Below are 18,309 nucleotides of genomic sequence, written 5' to 3'. Positions count from 1 at the left end.
GTATGGAAGCCTAGAAGACATGTTCTTAATTAGTGATTGATGAGGGAGGGCCCAACCATTGTTGGTGGAACCACTCTGGACTGGTAGTCCTGGGTTCTATGAGAAAGCAGGCTGAGCAAGCCACAGGGAGCAAGCAGAACTCCTCTGTAGCTTCTGCATCAGCTTTTGCCTCCAGTTTCCTGCCCTGTTTGAGTTCCTGTCCTGGCTTTCTTCAGTGATGAACAGGAATATGGAAGTATATAAGCTAAATAAACTCTTTCCACCTCAAGCTGCTTTTGACTATGGAATTTCATTAGGGAGTGGCACTTCTTCAGAAGGATTAAGAAGTGTGAGCTTGTTGGAGGAAGTGTGTCACTGGGGGTGGGCTTTGAAGTTTCAAAAACCCAAGCCAAGCCCAGTGGTTCTCTGTTCCTGCTGCCTGTAGATCCAGATGTAGAACTTTCAGCCACTTCTCCAACACCACGTCCATCTTCATCACGCCTCTGAGCTCCCTACCATGATGACAATGGACTAAACCTCTGAAACTGTAAGCCAGCCCCAATTAAATGTTTTCCTTTATAAGAGTTTCCGTGGTCATTGTGTCTCTGCACAGCTACAGAACAGTGACGAAGACAGAGGGGTTCTATAGCATTACACAGTAAGAAAGTAACAGTCAGGGCTAGAAATTCCCATCTGATTCCCCAGTCACAGCAGAAAGCCACGCCACTCAAGAGGCAGGCTGTTGGGTGTGTTATTCCCTCAGATAATGTGGCTGTGCTGCACTGAGGAATGTTAACGCCATAATTCAAAGAGGCAGCTGAGGATAAAGATTTTCAACTGATACAGATAGAAGAAAAATTACTTCCAGTTCCATCCCGACACCCACACAGTGAGTGCTTAGGGCCAAGCACACTTTGTATCAGTTGCCCATGGGATATAACCAAGATTGTGTGGGTGATGAACTGACCCACGCAGCAATGTTATGTCTCAACTTTCTCTACACTAATCATTTACAGACTGTTGACAGATATTTGATCCTGGGGTCAAGGTGAACATCCGCAGTTATATAACAAAACTCTATAAAACCTTTATCAATTGAGTGTGTGTCACTATCGAGTCCTCGGCTATGGTGGACCGCAGCTTAGGATGGTTTACTACAATGAAGGTGCTCACCGTTGCACTGCTTCTAGTCACCCTGCAGTATTCCCATGCCCTGAGTCCCACCAGCTGTGATGCTTCTGAGCCTTCAGCCGAGAAAGTTCTAGATCTGATCAATAAAGGGCGGAGGAACGGCTATGCTTTCCAGCTGCTGCGAGTCTCTGACGCTCACTTGGACACAGTGGTGAGAATGGCCAATGAGGTGCTGAGCTGGGTGGTCATGTGTGAAGGGGGAAAGGGACTGGAGTCCCTGAGCAGACTGCTTTGGGGAAGTAATGACTTTCATCGGGCTTTCCTGTTTAGTTCCTGAGGCTTGCTCGAAATTATTGGGTTTGCCTCTAAATTAATGTTAGTCATTGGCATGTCATTAGGGACGCACCAGTCTGTAAGTAGCTAGAAGTACTGTGCTGAGCCATGGACTACTGGGCACTCAGAAAACTAGAATAGCTGTGTTTCTCAAGGAAATGAGAGTCTGCTAAGTGCACAGAGGCCAACTGGGTAAAATGGGACGTATTTCGTGACCATGTGCCTGGCGAAGATATTGGAACAATTTAATAACAGATTTCTTAATACCAAAAGGGAAAGATGCTGGTGGGGTTTGGAGGATGGACGGGGTTTGAATGGTGTATCCTAGCACATTGTCTCCTCTAGGGGAGTGGGGAATCAGAAAGAGGTGTTTCGGGGTAATTGAAGAAGCATGGAGGGGGTTACTGAAGTTCAGTGGGGTTCCGTGTGAAGCTGGAAAAGAGTAGGGCTCATCTTGAAGCCATGCAAACTTGTTGCCTTCATTTAGATTATATGGTTGTTTAGAATGGATTCAATAGGCCAGTAGGGACTATGGAGAGATGCTGATTCTTCCCGTTGCAGCAATAACACTAACAACAATAGCCTCCATCTCCTCTGGTGGAATGTCTGAAATCAGGAAGCCAGACCATGGACAACTGCAGACAACACATAAAGCAATTTATAGTTTCTACAACACTGGAGACACGGAAGGATGGCAAAATGCAGAAAATGGGAACACAGGAACTTAAGACAAGCCATTTAATGACCATCTCTACCACTCTAAGCTCTTTGCCACATGTGTTAGACACAGGATGAAAGAGCAAGGTGCTACTTCTGAATGACAGTTCAGAGAGGTGGGAGGAGGGGACACAGTGAGGTCGAGGAGACAGGGGCAGGTAATGGGGGCATGAACTAAGAAGCTGTTCCTGATTCAGGAATTTGGAACTGAGGACTAGACTGAGGTGGCAGCAAAGAAAAGGAAGAGATAGGACACAAGAGACATGTCATTGAAAAGCCATCCAACCTGCTTGGTAATTGGCCAAAGCAAAGAAACTGATCAAAGCAAGATCCATTCATCTTTCTCCTTGTTTGTTTATCTTGGCTGATCCTGTTGTTATTTTTAGCTCAGGCTGGTCTTGAACTCCTGATCTTCCTGAGTTTTGGGGTCCTAGGTATGAGCCCTGGGCCTATGCAATTTACATTTGTAGAGCCAGAACCCAAGTAAAGAATTAAGGAAGTCCCTGAGGAGGATGAGGAAGTCCAGGGAGGTGAAGCGAAAGTGAACAAGTTTAGCTCCAGACAAGATTAAGGAGGGAAAGCCAGTTCAGAACAGAGGACATGACCACAAATACAGACCAGGGTGGCTGCTGTCACTTTTAACTCCAGGCTTGCATTTACAATACCTCTACTTAAACCAACAGGGCCATTTGGTGACAGCTTTATAAAGGAGAAAGAAGAAACATCCTGATCTTTAAGGAAAGGATTTAGAAATCACTATTTGAAGCTGTTTATTCAAATACATAGATTAGAGGACACAAGAGAATATCTGCAGAGATTTGGGTATGCCAAGAAATTTTGTTTAAGAAAGGTGATTGCTGCCGGGCATAGTGATGCATGTCCGTGACCTCAGCATTTGAGAGTGTGAAGCAGGAAGCTCAATTCCAAGCCAGCCTGGGTTGTCACATCCTAGGATCTGTTCTTAAAAAGGAAAGGGAAGGAGCAAGGGACAGAAAAAGGAAAGGGGAGGGGAATGGAGGGGAGCAGAATGGAGGGGAGGGGAATGGAGGGGAATGGAGGGGAGGGGAATGGAGGGGAATGGAGGGGAGAGGAATGGAAGGGAGGGGAGTGGAGGGAAGGGGAATAAAGGGGAGGGGAATGGAGGGAAATGGAGGGAAGGGGAATGGAGGGAAATGGAGGGGATGGGAATGGAGGGAAATGGAGGGGAGGGGAATGGAGGGAAATGGAGGGGAGGGGAATGGAGGGAAATGGAGGGGAGGGGAATGGAGGGGAGGTAAAGGGAGAGAAAAGAAGGAAAGGGAAAGGGAGAAATTCCTATCATTAAAAATAAAAACAGAAACAAACCAAAACAAGAAATCTCTGGATTCCCACATCCTACTGACCTGGTCCTTACTTGTCATCCTCAGGGAAATACCACCATCTACTACTTCGTCCTAGATGTGAAAGAATCTGACTGTTGGGTCCTATCCACAAAATCCGAGAATGACTGTCTTGAAGCTTCGCGGCCATCTGAAATCGTAAGTAACTAGGACCGCTGCTCTTCTTTCTTCTATCCACTCTGCTCACTCAGTGGAGCCGAATGGAAGCTAGAAAAAGCTGCTTAGGCCTTTAGAGCCATGAAGATGATGTCAACCTTAAGCAGTACTCCCTTAAGAACCATTCTCAGGAACCCTGTTATAGTAAGTCGGCAGGGCTTGTGGCCTCCCCAGGAGGGCATCAGCAGCTATGAGCCTTGGGCAAATCCCCAATCATCTTAGACTTCAGCCTCCTCAGCTGGAACTCCCATGTCATTTCCAGACCACACAGTCTATGAATGTATGAACTGGGAACAGTGTGCCTTGAAGAGTGGTTCCGTCCTTCTGTTGGCAGTGACAGCCATGGTTGCAGTGAGGAACACGGCCTTGCTGTGCATGCTGGCCCTGGTTACTGAGGCCAGTCTCCCTGCCATAGGGGACAGCACAAGGGAATCAGCAGACATAGGATGCCAGGGCCAGAAGAGTTTTGCACACGAGGGGACACACAAGTTCTGTCCCCTTTGAAAATGTTTGGGAAGTGGTCACGATCCATTTAAACAGTTGCTCTCACCAGCGTTTGGTGTGCCAACGGTGTGCAGCACACAGATCAGGCTGAAAAGGCAGCTCTGGGACAAGATGGATGGAGGAATTCCAAATACACATTAAGTGGGATGGTGTAACATGGCCATGGTATTCTGTTATAGGCCGTCTGTGCACATGGTTCCATAAGGGCTTAAAATCGTCTTGTTTTGCAGGTGATTGGACAATGTAAGGTCATAGCTACAAGATACTCTAGCGAGTCTCCAGACTTTAAAGTGAACGACTATAACTGCACCACGAGCTCTGGTAAGGTCGTCTGCTGAACTGCTCATTCCAGATTAACATAGAACTTGATCTTTTTTTTTTCTCATGGTTTATTTTTTTTTATATTTAAAAATTTCCATCTCCTTCCCTCCTCCTCCCCCCTCCGTCCCCTCCTCCTCCCCCCTCCCTCCCCTCCTTCTCCCCCTTCCCTCCCCTCCCCTCCACCCATACTTCCCCTCCTTCCCTCTCAAGGCCAAGGAGCCATCAGGGTTCCCCACTCTATGCTAAGACCAAGGTCCTCCCAACTCCCCCCAGGTCCAGGAAGGTGATTGACCAAGCTGAGAAGGCTCCCACAGAGCCCGTCCATGCAGAAGAATCAGAGCCCAGCGCCATTGTCCTTTGCTTCTCAGTCAGCCCCCGCTGTTGTTGATCTTTTGGTGGTGTTGGTAATGGAACACGTGATAGCCATCAGAGAGGGTCGCAGCCCTTACCTTCCTCATCCACACTGACTCTGCTGAAATAGACGACATCCCCACCCCGGCAAACGTCATTTAAAGAGATTTAGTATGTACACATAGAGACTTAAAGAGGCTACACACTCCACTAAAGAGATTTAGCTCTGAGTTTCGGCCGGCCTGCGCTTAAGTTCAAAGTTCCTTATTTGCCAGTTGCCTAAGAGTAAACACTGTTGGAATGGAATCATGTCTTCATTGTGTCTAGATTTTGTTTCCAAGATCATGAACTTCTGCCAGCCCAGATATGTTATCTCCAAAATAACTGTGGCTTGGGGAGCAGGTTATGTAACCTCTTTAGGTTTTTCTCATGTAGGATTCCTGTTGGAATCAAATAGAATGTGTCATCTTCACAGAATCCTTAACACTTGGTAAGAACTGGCTTTGATAGTTGGAAGTTCTATATCACTCCACAGTGTACAGAGTGTTTATATATTGTGTTATGTCATGCACTGATCCTTTTGTTTAACCTCACATAAGACTATGAAGTAATCATCATAAAACTTTCTATTTTAGAGATAAAAATAACTGGATCTGGCAAAGATCCCAATGTGTGTTCTCAGAAGCAATGGAGACATGATAGAAGTGACTGTAGCTGCATCTCTACAGCGTTGGTTCCAGAGTCCAGACTCCTATTTATTTTTCTGAAAGACTTAGTTTCAGATGGACAGATTTCAGCATGATTGAATGTAGGCAACAATCCAGCAGCTTCTACAGAAAGTTGTTTAAAGAAAGAAAGAAGCAAGGCATGGTGGTACAGGCCTGCCCTCCCAGCAGTCAGGAGGCCAAGGTGTGAGATTGAGGACAGATACAGAGTGATTCCTTGCGGTTGGAAAAACAGGAGAGAGCTGGGCAGTAGTGGTGCACACCTTTAATTCTAGCACTTGGGAGGCAGAGGCAGGTGGATCTCAGCGAGTTTGAGACCAGCCTGGTCTACAGAGAGAGTTCCAGGACAGCCAGGGCTACACAGAGAAACCCTGTATCAAAAACCAAAAAAATAAAAAAGAAAGAAAAGAAAGAAGAAAGGAGAGAAAGGTGAAAGGAAAGAGGCTGCTGGATCCTTTTCTGTACCTTTAACTTAAAGCTTGCTCCTTGACAAAGATAACAAGCTGTGAAGTCTGGAGTGGGCAAGGCATCATGGGTAGAGGTCACAACAGGTACCAGCAGGTAAGGATGGCCTGGTGTCTGTGCAGCTTGACTGACTGATCCTGACAAGTTACTTTAAGCATCAGTTCTTCTGTCTGTAATACAGAATCTAGTGTCCCCTGCACAGCACACATACATGTGCTGTATTCAGACCTGGTCCTCTGACCCCGCAGCCTCGCCCTCTTTCTTCTTCCTCAGTCTCCTCAGCCCTGGGCAACACCAAAGACAGCCCCGTGCTCCTGGATTACCTTGGAGAGTCCGAGGTTCACAGACAACAAGCCCATAATGCCCTGGACAAGCACAAAGAGGAGAACGATGGCTTCGCCTCTTTCCGAGTGGACCAAGTAGAGAGGGTTATAAAAGCGGTGAGTTTTCCCTGCTCCGACCTGGTGAGGGGAGCTGAGGGGCACACACAGTCTACCTGCCTCACCTGGCCAGCCGCCTTTCTGACAGTCATAGTCTTCGATGCTCGGCCAACAGCAAGGCCAATGCACAGCTTTTGTACAGCTTCTTTTGCTTGAGAGAGAGTAGAATGAGTATACACTAAATATCTGAAAGGAAAAAGAAAGGAATCCAAAGGAAAGGCAAGAGCATGATGGGGTTATTTGAGCATTAAAAAACCATCTAATTTTAGCCTTCTTGTATTATGGTTAGAATACTGAGGCTCAAAAAACAAAAACAAAAACAAAAACAAAATCCTCACCATGACCAGCATTGTCGTTGACAGTGCCTCATAGACCACGAATTCTAGTGCCTCCCACACGGAACTGTCTGGTAGAATACCTTTGCTTTTCATTTTTAAAAGATTTTTTTATTTGCATGTGTGTGAGTGTTTGCTTGTGGATATGTATGGGCACTTTGTGTGTGCTCTGCCCCCAGAGGCCAGCAGAGAGCACTGAATCTCCTGCTGTGGGTACTGGGAATTGAACTCATGTCTTTTGAAAGAGCAGCAGGTACTCTTAACAACCACAGTATTTCTCTAGCCCTGCCAAGTGTTTTTGAAAGGGAAATTTAATAGGTTATGGTGGTTTATGCAACAGGATACATATAATGTGGTTTGCTATGAAGAGTGTTCTGGACTCATGTATATTGGCAAGAGAGAAAAAGCAGGTTGCAGACTGCTACTGAGCATACGAGCCCATGCAAATGAAATATTTAAATATCTAAATATCCACACATGTGGAAAAGCCTAGAAGAAACACATCAAAGCAGTGGCAATGGGGTTGAAGAGATCGTTCACATGTTGAGAGCATTGACCGCTCTTCTAGAGGACCTAGGTTGGATTCCCAGAATCCACATGGTGGCTCACCTTCATCTGTAACTCTTGTTCCATAGGATCTGATGCCCTCTTTTGAACTCCTTGGACACTGTATGTACAGGGAGCACAGTCACACATGCAGGAAAAACACCCCACACATAAGAACATAAATAAAATGGGAAAAGAAAACAGTAGCAGTGGCATCCCCCAAGAATGGGGGTCTGGGCTCAGGGAGGGTGTTTTTCCCTGCTGTACTTCCACTTGTATATTAGATTTTCTGCAAAATGGCGATCTCTTATCACTGACGTCATATATTTTTTAAAAGTAGAAGCCATAGAAAAATAGCGTGCAGTTGTCATTTTAATTCCCATAGTGCTTTGCAAGATATTGTATAATAGGCATCTATTGCTTTTCCTCTTAACCTTTTCTGCTCCTGAAACTGCTGATTCCTCTGTTCTAGAGAGGAGGGGAAAGAACCAATTACTATGTGGACTTCTCTATGCGGAACTGCTCTACACAGCATTTCCACAGAAGGCCTCCAGTAAGTATGGCACACACCTGAGAAACATGTCGTTTAGACAGTGCGCACTACTCGAAGGGGCTCTTTCCTGTCAAATGTTCCACACACGAGTTCCCTTGCCAACACTCGCACCGCCACCACAGAAAGTAAGCGCTCGTGTTTTCTCTGGTTTGCAGATGGGAAAATAGTTTTAGCATATGCATGATGTTATATACATCCACCTGAAATTGCGTTTTCAATTCATCAAGACCAAAGGCTTAGTGAACTAATAACCAGCAGGTACTAAGGCCATCAACAACCATGAATCAACCCCCATCGGGATGGCAAATGACAAGAGAAGAAGGGACCCTGGTTCCTGCCCCGGTTCACAGCCGAGCTTGGGTTAGAATCCAGGTCTGTCCAGCAGAACCTCATCCCTGGTCAAACTGACCCATTATCTGCCGGAATACCTTACCAGAAGCACTGGGTGTCCCTGCCCTTTAGGCATTGCTTAGCGGGTATTCGGTTCCAGTGATGAGAAGTAGCTGACACATTCACAGCAAGCGCCTCCCACCTACTGTCTACCGAGCTTCGCACAATTCCACGAAGCCAGGAAAGTGTCCGCTACCCCGGAATAAGGAGGCCTGAAATCTTTTTGTTTTGGTGGTTTGTTTGTTTGTTTTCTAGACAGGTTTCCTTGTGTATCCCTGGCTGTCCTGGAATTTACTTTCTAGTCCAGTGTGGCCTCGAACTCAGAGAGAGTGAAGTGCCGGGATTGAAGGGGTGCTCCACCACCCACCTAGAGAGGCCTGGAATCTGAACCATTTGCCTGTACATTCTTAGCCAGGAAGTGTCAGGAAATAAGAACTCTGTTCCGACCTCAACTCCAGGGCTTGTCCAAAAAGAAGTCACAGACCTGGCCCCTTTCCTCGATTATAAATCTTCACTCCCTTGTACTCAGACACGCACACGTACATATGTACACATTCATGGTACACTCACTGACTTACACTAACAGGCATCTTCTTTCACAGGTCTTTGGATTCTGCAGAGCAGTTTTGTCCTACAATGTAGATGCCACCGACCTGGAAACCCCAGAAAACATTGACATAAACTGTGAAGTCTTTGACTTTGAGGTAGGCTGGCTGAGCATCCTTTGTCATGAGCAGGACCAAGTTAAGTGATCATTTCTGACACATGGTACATTTGACTCATTTGGCTGTTATGACGTGTGTGTGTGTGTGTGTGTGTGTGTGAGAGAGAGAGAGAACATTTCTTTGGTTTTGTTTTTTTATTTGTGTGCTTTTCTCTTTTTGAGACAAGTCCACACTTAGTAGCATTGACTGGTCTGGAACTCAGTATGGAAACCAAGCTGACCTCAAATTCCTAGAGATCTGCCTACCTCTGACTCCCAAGTGCTAGGATTCGAGTTGTGCACTGTCACACCCAGCCGTATGTAACACTGCCATGCCCAATCATAGATTTATTTCTAAGTTAAAGTCTGTTGGTGTAAAACTGTGATTCCAACATGTGGGAAGCTGAGAGAGAAGAATAGCCAAGTTCAATGCCAGCCTGAGTTACAGAGAAAGACTCTGGGTTTTTTGTTTATTTGTTTTTTTTTTTTTTAAAGAGCTCAAGTTCAGGGTTTGGGGACTAAGTGTCTGTCCTCTGAAAGAGTGACTATATTCTGGAAGAGTGTCTTTGGAAAATAAAAACAAACAAACAAAAAAAGCTGGACAATGTGGTGCATAGCTGTAATTCAGCATTTGGGAGGCAGAGGCGAGCAGATCTCTGTGAGTTCAAGGTCAGCTTGGTCTACGGAGTGAGCCAAGTTTCCACAGAGAAACCTTGTCTTGAAAAACAAAACAACCACAACAACAAAAGGTGTGCCTGTCTGTCCTCCAGAAGAGTGTCTTGGGACTGAGTTGGGAGTGTCATATCCGTCGTAAGGTGCTAGTTTAATAGACAGGTACCATTCCTTGATAGAGTTTCAATACTTTTCATTGAAATGGAAAAATAAGACAGGGATTTTCTGTGTGTAGCCCTGGTTGTCCTATAACTTGCTCTGTAGACCAGGCTGGTCTCAAAATCACTAAGATCTGCCTGCCTCTGCCTTCTGAGTGCTGGGATCAAAGGCGTGCACCACCATTGCCTGGCAAGAATAATACAATTTTTTTTAAATGAAATGGCATCCAAAGGACCACCCTTACTTTTGAGATTATCTTTCTAACTTGTTAAAATAGTATTCCTCCTGGGAAATAATCATGCTATTCAGTGACAGTTTTTCTTTGTATTTTAAATGTAATCTGGCTAGAAAAATATTTAAGAACTGGGCTGGTGAGACTGGCTTGACAGTTAAGAGTAATAGCTGCTCTTACAGAGGATCAGGGTTCAATTCCCAGCCCCCCCCCCCATGGTAGCTCACAGCTGTTTGTACCTCCAGTTCCAGGGGGTCGATGCCCTCTTCTGGTCTCCACTGGCACTGCACACACACACAGCACACAAACGTAGAGGCAGGCAAAACCCCACACACATAAAATAATAATTTCTTAAAATTTGAAGAGTTTCTTTCTGTATCCTACTTCTTCCACTGATTTGTGAAAGCTTTGAGAGCCTCGGGTCTAAGCCAAGCCTAACATCTAACTTCTTATGTAATTGTATTCACCTTTCTGTGTCCTTTAGCAGGCTAGAAACGCGAGTGACATAAAACCCCACTGGGGCCGTAAGCATTCTCCTTTTGGCAAACACCCACATGGTCCTCATGGTCATGAGCGTCATGGACCCCCTCCTCATGGACCCCCTCCTCATGGACCCCCTCCTCATGGACACCCTCCTCACGGACCCCCTCCTCACGGACACCCTCCACATGGACCCCCTCCTCATGGACACCCTCCTCACGGACCCCCTCCTCACGGACCCCCTCCTCATGGACCCCCTCCTCACGGACACGATTTCCATGACTATGGACCCTGTGATCCACCCTCCAGTGATCAAGAACACAACGGGCCACCGCACCATCGGGGCCATGGTCCACCGCACCATCGGGGCCATGGTCCACCACACCATCGGGGCCATGGTCCACCACATGGCCACTTAGGGAAAAGGGGTAAAGGGTTCTCTCCTTTCCACCATCGGCAAGTCGGAAGTATCTACAGACTCCCTCCACTAAATGCAGGTGACGTTCTGGCTATGCCTGAAGCCAATTTCCCCAGCAACTCAATGTCGAATTGCAAGAATCCCCTACAACCAGAGATTCAACCCTTCCCCGAGGTAGCCTCAGAGTCATGTCCAGGGAAATTCAAGAGTGAATTTCCACAAATTTCTAAATTTTTTGCAAATATGCCTCCAAAATAAAACCTGATATCTTGGTGTGGGGGAAAGAGACAAGTTCTGAATAAATAAAAATGTGAACAGTAAGAAATGAAAAGTGTGGTTGTTCTAACTTTATTTTCATACTTAGCAAAGTGTAGGAAAGAAGCCAGCACAGAACAGACAGACAGGTGGAATGGGACGAAGGACATCAGTGCTATGTGACGGGGCTGCATTCTGTCACGGGTCACTGCATGACACGGGGCAGCTCTCTAACACTTGGAATTCCTCTCTTTCTTGTATCAGCTCTCTAATCCTAGAGTCTGTGCTCACACTCATGCTAGAGCTGGCTGTGCTAGCTATACTGCAGTTACAGCGATACAATACCATGGCCAATAGAACTTATGGAAGCGTTTGTTTTGTCTCGAGGTTCCAGGGAGATGAGAGTCCATCGTGGTGGGGAGGCCTGGCAGCAAATGACAGGCACGGTGGGCAACAGGAACTAGAAGCTGAGAGCTCACATCACAAGCACAAAGCAGAAAGAACTAGAAGTGGCATGGGGTTTTTAATCTCAAAGGTCACATGATCCGCCCCTCTAGCAAGGCATACCTCCTAAAAAAAAATCTCCAGAAAAGACCACAAACTGGGGACCCAATGTTCAAATATCAGCCTATGGGGACACTCTCAATCAAACCAGACATACGAAGAAAGAATATATTTTTTAAGAAAGACTGCTATAAAGGTCACTCACAATGTCTTCTAGTGCATGCTATCAAATTCCATTATAAAGCACTTAATAAAACTGGCTGTAAGCTGCAAAGAAAGTTTTAACATAATCGGAAACAAAATTTCAGATGTTCAAGAAATAGCTTTCATGTTCCACCTAATTCCCATTTCACATAGGCACTCTCTAGGACTAAGGGAACTCTAAACCTGGCCCTCCCTGCAGTCCCTGCCTCTCCCCAGATTTGTACCACATAGTGCCCTGCTTGGGTGGACACAGAGGACCATCGGCCTGTGTTCATCTCTCTTTGAGGCTAGTTCAATGACCACTTCTATATCCAACTAAAGATAAAGGATTCCTGGCAGATCACCAGGGAACAGGAGCGCCTAGATGCACCACATGACTATACCGAGATGCTTCATGTGGCTATACCGAGATGCCTCACGTGGCTGTGCCGAGATGCCCCATGTAGCTATGCCGAGATGCACCACAGGGATCTTGCGTAGACTTGTCTTCAGAAGGCAGACCAGAAGACTGTCTCCCAGAAGGGAGAATGGAGCTCTGCAGCTCAGGAACCCTTGACACTACTCCCTCTGTCCTTTTCATCTCTTTCCCACAGTATCAGATGAGTCTGCCTTATTCATTTTTGGTGCTAAACAACTCTTTTTCTTCCACTTGAATGCCCTTCTCCCCTTTGTTCTCAATCTGAACTCACACCCTTGGAGCCAGATTAATCAGCTCCAGATTTTCTCTGCTTCCCAGCCACAATGGTCATTACTCCTCTAAACACCAAATAACCAGCATGGCACAGGCACTGGCCAGTTCTAGCAATCATTTAGGACGTTTGGCAACCAGAAATAACCACTGTGACCACTCACTCTATGGGGGCCAGCTAAATGTTGCCCTAGGGAACCTCGTTCTTTTCCAGAAGCATGAACTCAGAGTCAGCTGCCTGAGAAAAGAGCTGAGAAGGGGGGTATCAGGAAGCCAAGAACAAATAAACTCAGGTTAACAAACCAAAATATTATTTACCACAGATTCCTTTCTTTCTTTCTTTCTTTCTTTCTTTCTTTCTTTCTTTCTTTGTTTTTTGAGGTGGGGTTTCTGTATATCCCTGGCTGTACTGGCACTCACTCTGTAGGCCATGCTGGCCTAGAACTCACAGAGATCCATTCGTGTCTGCCTCTGGAGTGCTGAGATAAAAGGCGTGCACTACCATACCCGGCTTGTTCTTTAATTTATAAAGCTTGTTGACAAATATTTCTTGAGTTTATGAAAATACATCTTGAAAAGCATAGATATTAGAAGCCCTGATCATTTTAATAGATATCCTATTGAAGTTTCTACAGATAGACAATACAGCAATAAACATAGGAAACAAGCTGGACACCAAGGTACACACCTTGAAGGTCCAGAACACAAGAGGCAGAGGCAGAAGGATCCTTGTAAATTTGAAACCAGCCTGGTCTACATAATGAGGTCCAGGACAGCCAGAGCTGTGTAATAGGGAGAGCTTGTCTCAAAAATTAAACAAGAAACAAAGGAATCAGCCCTGCAAGGAGTGTCTTTACACTCAACAGGGCCACAACTACTCCAATAGGGACACACCTACTCCAGCAAGGCCACACCTACTCCAACAAGTCCACACCTACTCCAACAGGACCACACCTACTCCAACAAATCCACACCTACTCCAACAGGACCACACCTACTCCAACAGGACCACACCTACTCCAACAAGTCCACACCTACTCCAACAGGACCACACCTACTCCAACAAGTCCACACCTACTCCAACAGGACCACACCTACTCCAACAAGGCCACACCTACTCCAACAGGACCACACCTACTCCAACAAGTCCACACCTACTCCAACAGGACTACACCTACTCCAACAAGTCCACACCTACTCCAACAGGACCACACCTACTCCAACAAGGCCACACCTACTCCAACAAGTCCACACCTACTCCAACAAGTCCACACCTACTCCAACAGGACCACACCTACTCCAACAAGGCCACACCTACTCCAACAAGTCCACACCTACTCCAACAGGACCACACCTACTCCAACAAAACCACACCCACTTCAACAAAACCATACCCATTCCAACAGGACCACACCTACTCCAACAAGGCCACACCCGCTCCAATAAGGCCACACCCACTCCAACAAGGTCACACCTACTCCAACATGGCCACACCTACTCCAACAAGTCCACACCTACTCCAACAGGACCACACCTACTCCAACAAAACCACACCCACTTCAACAAAACCATACCCACTCCAACAGGACCACACCTACTCCAACAAGGCCACACCCACTCCAATAAGGCCACACCCACTCCAACAAGGTCATACCTACTCCAACATGGCCACACCTACTCTAGAAAGGCTATACCTACTCCAAAAAGGCTATACCCACTACAACAGAGCCACACCTACTCCAACAGGCCACACCTACTCTAAAAAGGCCACTTCTACTCTAACAACACCACGGCTACTGCAACAAGACCACACCTACAAGAGCCACACCCACTCCAACTAGGCTACATCTACTCCAACAGGGCCACAGCCACTCAAACAAGGCTACACCTACTCCAACAGGCCACACCTACTTCAAAAAGGCCACACCTCCTAATAGGGCCACTCCCTGTGGTCCTATGGAATCCATTTTCTTTCAAACCACAACATCAGTAACTTCTAGAACTCAGGTTAGAGCTCTGAGCAGCCTCCTCCAAAGCCATATCCTTTACCTGCTGGCTGTTCTGGTTGTGAGTCTCCACTGAAAACGTCCACAGTGATCCGAGTCCTTCACAACAGTGCACCTTACTCACTTCCTAACCCTCCCATCTGCTGGCTCCTCTTTTCCTTCCGCTCAACCTGGAAACTTAGCTATGGTGAAAAATACGAAGGCATCTTTATGCTCTAAGAGCCTGGGACATTTGCAGGGCCTCACAGCCAGAGTTAATGATACACCTTGAAGTCTCTTAAGACCTAAGACTGCTGTCCTCCTGTGCACTAGTGTGTTTGTTCAATTTGCCTTCTTGAGATCAGTCAGTAACCAACCTTACTAGGCTTCTATTGCTCATGTCAGATTTTACAACCTAAGCTAACACAAAACTGTAATCTTAAATTATGTACTTTTCCATGCCCCTGATACAATGTAATACATGTGTGTGTGTGCACGTGTGTTATGATAATCATTTGCTGAAAACAGCGAATAGGCTGAAGGGGGCTTAATAAAATGAATCTGAAGCATAAATGTTGAAGGTAACACGGATATTGCTCGATAGCGTGTGTTGTTAGTTATCTGGGTCATTTTGATGTAGGAGAAGCTTGAAGGATTGATGCTATAAAGGATTTACAAATAAACATTCTTCAGGAAATATTAAGTTCCAGGAAGTAGAATTGAGTTGAAGGAGCGCTGCCTGTGATACGACCTCAAGGTTAGTGTACTGACCAGACTTGTTAGAAACACTAAAGAAAATTTTGTGCCATAATTGAGGTAGTAGTGTGTGCTACTGTTGTAGGGAAACCTACACATGCAGAGGGTTTGACTAGTTTAACCATGCACTGATACAGAGGACGTGAAATAGCAATGTAATTAATGTAACAGTAATTGTACCTTTTGCGTAGCAGATGAAGGGCTGGCTCCAACAAGGAACAAGCAAGCTTTACGTCTCTAATGCTCAGACTTTCTTTGCTTCCCCATAATCACAGCTTTGTATGCTAGTCTTATTTAATAAAACCTCTGCTGGATTGATTACATCTGTGTTTTCCTTCAGGGTTTTGTAAGCCAGATGATTTGGCCATAGGTTGGAAGACAAGTCACATGACTGAGACACGAGCACACAAGCTGCAAAAAGATTTGAATAACTGCTTAGACTTGATGGCCTTAAACCTGCTGTTCTAGCTTTAACAAGATCCTCTTACCTAGGAGATATCCTCTGGCTCCACTGTAACTCCTGCGACTCCAGCATTTCCCAGCCCTTGCTGAAGCTAGCTCTTCCTCAGGTGTGCAGTCGTAGGACATTCCTCTTTGTTGGAGACAGCAATGCGTGGACATGCGCACTGGCTACTGTCTTCACCTTTGTGCTTTTGTAGACATGCAGTGGATTTGTGTAACCTTTTACAATACCTGTATTGATTTTCCCATATTAGAAAGTCGATAACGTACCAACCAGGAGCACATGTCTTCCTACACAATCTGCCCATAATTGCTGCTTTCGTAGAATAGTTCACACTCTTGAACTAATTAGGGTCCATGCTGGACTCTTTACTCATACAGCTAAAAAACTGAACTTTTCTTTTTGTTATTAATATCCACGACTTTTGCCGGCCTTGTACAATTATGACATGACACTAGGCATATCTTTAGCTCTGTGCAGAACATCTCATTCTGACGTTCACAAAAATCACAATACATGTAATTTATATAAACCTTCTGTTGAAACTTTTTCTTCCAAGCTCAACTTCAGGGAAACTAAAGTCAAAGACTTGCACTCTCCGCTTTAGTTTTTTTTTTTTTCAACTCCCACCTTCTCTTTTCTTTGTTTCTGTAACCTATGGTGCTGGGCTGTTTCATTTACATGAAAAATTATGTGTCTCTGTTTTTACTTTCAAAATTTGTTTAAATAAAAGAATTTCCAGGGAAAAACCAAAAACAACCCCATTAAGATATTTGGGGGAGGGGGCTTGAGAGATGGCTCAGAGCTTAAAAACACTGGCTGCTCTTCCAGAGATTTTGAGTTCCATTCCCCACAACCACATGGTGGCTCAAGCAATCGTCTATAATGAGATATTGAGATTTGGTGCCCTCTTCTGGCCTGGAGGCAGAACACTGTAGTAAACTAAAAATTTCTTTAAAAAATATTCTTAGCCAGCTCTCCAGTGCCAGAGACAGACTTAAAAGTAAAAGAGAGAGATGGCTCAGAGGTTAACAACACTGTTTGCTCTTCCAGAGGTCCTGAGTTCAATTACTAGCAATCACACGGTGGCTCACAACCATCTATAATGAGATCTAGAGCCCTCTTCTGGGAACCAGGCATACATGCAGGCAGAACAAAGTATACATAATAAATAAATAACTCTTTTTTTAAAAAAAGAAAAGAGAAAAGATATTATGATTTTTCAGTCAGGCACTGGTGGCAGATGCCTTTAATCCTAGCAGAGGCAGGCACATTGCTGTGAGTTTGAGGCTAGTCTGTTCTACAGAGTGAGTTCCAGGACAGTCAAGGCTACATAGAGAAACCACCTCAAAAAACAAAACAAAATAAACAAACAAAAAAGATACTATGAGTTCCACATTCTTCAGGTGAAGAAACTGAGTTGGGAAGGTTTTGAGATTCTGACTCACAAACACACACATGGGCATACATGAAAACTCACACTCATTCACACCTAGACACATACCCAATCAAGCATCAAACACACACACACACACACACACACACACACACATGCACACACACACTGACATGCATGCACTTGCCTGTACATAGACGTTCAGGAGAAGAGCCAGACTGACATCCATCTAGGACCTCGACCCAAGTGCCTGTTCCTGCCATGCTCCTGTAAAGTCAGCATTCACCTCACATCCATGACAGCACCTGGCCTCGGGCTTCTCAGGCAGGCTCCATCATAAGCTAGAGATTCCCCTGGAACACACAGAGTTCAATATTTGGGCCTTTTATTTCTTCATCCTCTTTTTTTCCTTCCTTTCTTCCTTCCCTCTGCCCTTCCTTTCTTTTCTTCCTGGCTATTATTGTGTGTGTGTTTATGAGCAAGGACAAGAATATGTGGGTGCAAGCACAAAGGCCACAGGCCACACGTGGAGGTCAGAGAAACATCAGGACTATTGACTACCGCCTCAGTAAGAAGGGGCTTCTTCTTTCTCCTGCTCTCGTACTCCAGAGCTGTGAGCTTCCTGGTGACTCTCACGCCCCCACATCCTGGTTTACAGGATTCTAAGTGTGTGCCACCACCCAGAGGTTTTTTCTGACTTCCGGACATCAAACTTAAGGTGTCAGCATGAGGACCCTGGGGCAGGCACTTTTACCTGCTGGGCTCCTGCTGGCCCCTTTCTCCTTTTTTTGCTTGAATTAATAGAATTGAGCAGAGAGGCTGGTTTTGCAGATGTGCCAGTCCCTGGGTGGAGCTCCCAGCACTCGGCTGATGTTCCTGTGCTTGCACTTTGCAGGAATGCAGCAGATCTGACAGAAGCCTGTCTCTGTCCACACATATCCATTAGTCTGCCTCTGTACACCCATATCCCATTTATCCCATTAGCCTGTCTCTGTACACACTGACATCCTGTTAGCCTGCCTCTGTACACACATATCCATTAGCCTGCCTCTGTACACCCATATCCCGT

General features: G+C 45.7%; 1 protein-coding gene across 2 annotated transcripts; it reads left to right on the top strand.

Moving 5' to 3' along the window:
• Positions 1 to 1,080: 1,080 nt before the first annotated feature.
• On the top strand, positions 1,081 to 11,320 carry LOC119824682 (histidine-rich glycoprotein-like). Of its 2 annotated transcripts, none has more exons than XM_038345030.1 (7): positions 1,081 to 1,321; positions 3,567 to 3,677; positions 4,430 to 4,520; positions 6,335 to 6,501; positions 7,855 to 7,935; positions 8,928 to 9,029; positions 10,579 to 11,320. In XM_038345030.1, the coding sequence occupies exons 1-7, from the start codon at positions 1,106 to 1,108 to the stop codon at positions 11,245 to 11,247; spliced, it is 1,437 nt and encodes a 478-aa protein (XP_038200958.1). In that variant the 5' UTR covers positions 1,081 to 1,105; the 3' UTR covers positions 11,248 to 11,320. The 2 variants fall into 2 exon arrangements, with proteins under 2 accessions (XP_038200958.1, XP_038200957.1); XM_038345029.1 differs by having other exon boundaries at positions 10,576 to 11,320.
• The last annotated feature ends 6,989 nt before the right edge of the window (positions 11,321 to 18,309 follow it).

The sequence above is a fragment of the Arvicola amphibius genome, chromosome 10, assembly GCF_903992535.2.
Source record: "Arvicola amphibius chromosome 10, mArvAmp1.2, whole genome shotgun sequence".
Lineage (NCBI taxonomy): Eukaryota > Metazoa > Chordata > Mammalia > Rodentia > Cricetidae > Arvicola > Arvicola amphibius.
The sequence above is the reverse complement of the archived record's forward strand: the minus strand, read 5'-3'. Positions and strand labels throughout refer to the sequence as shown.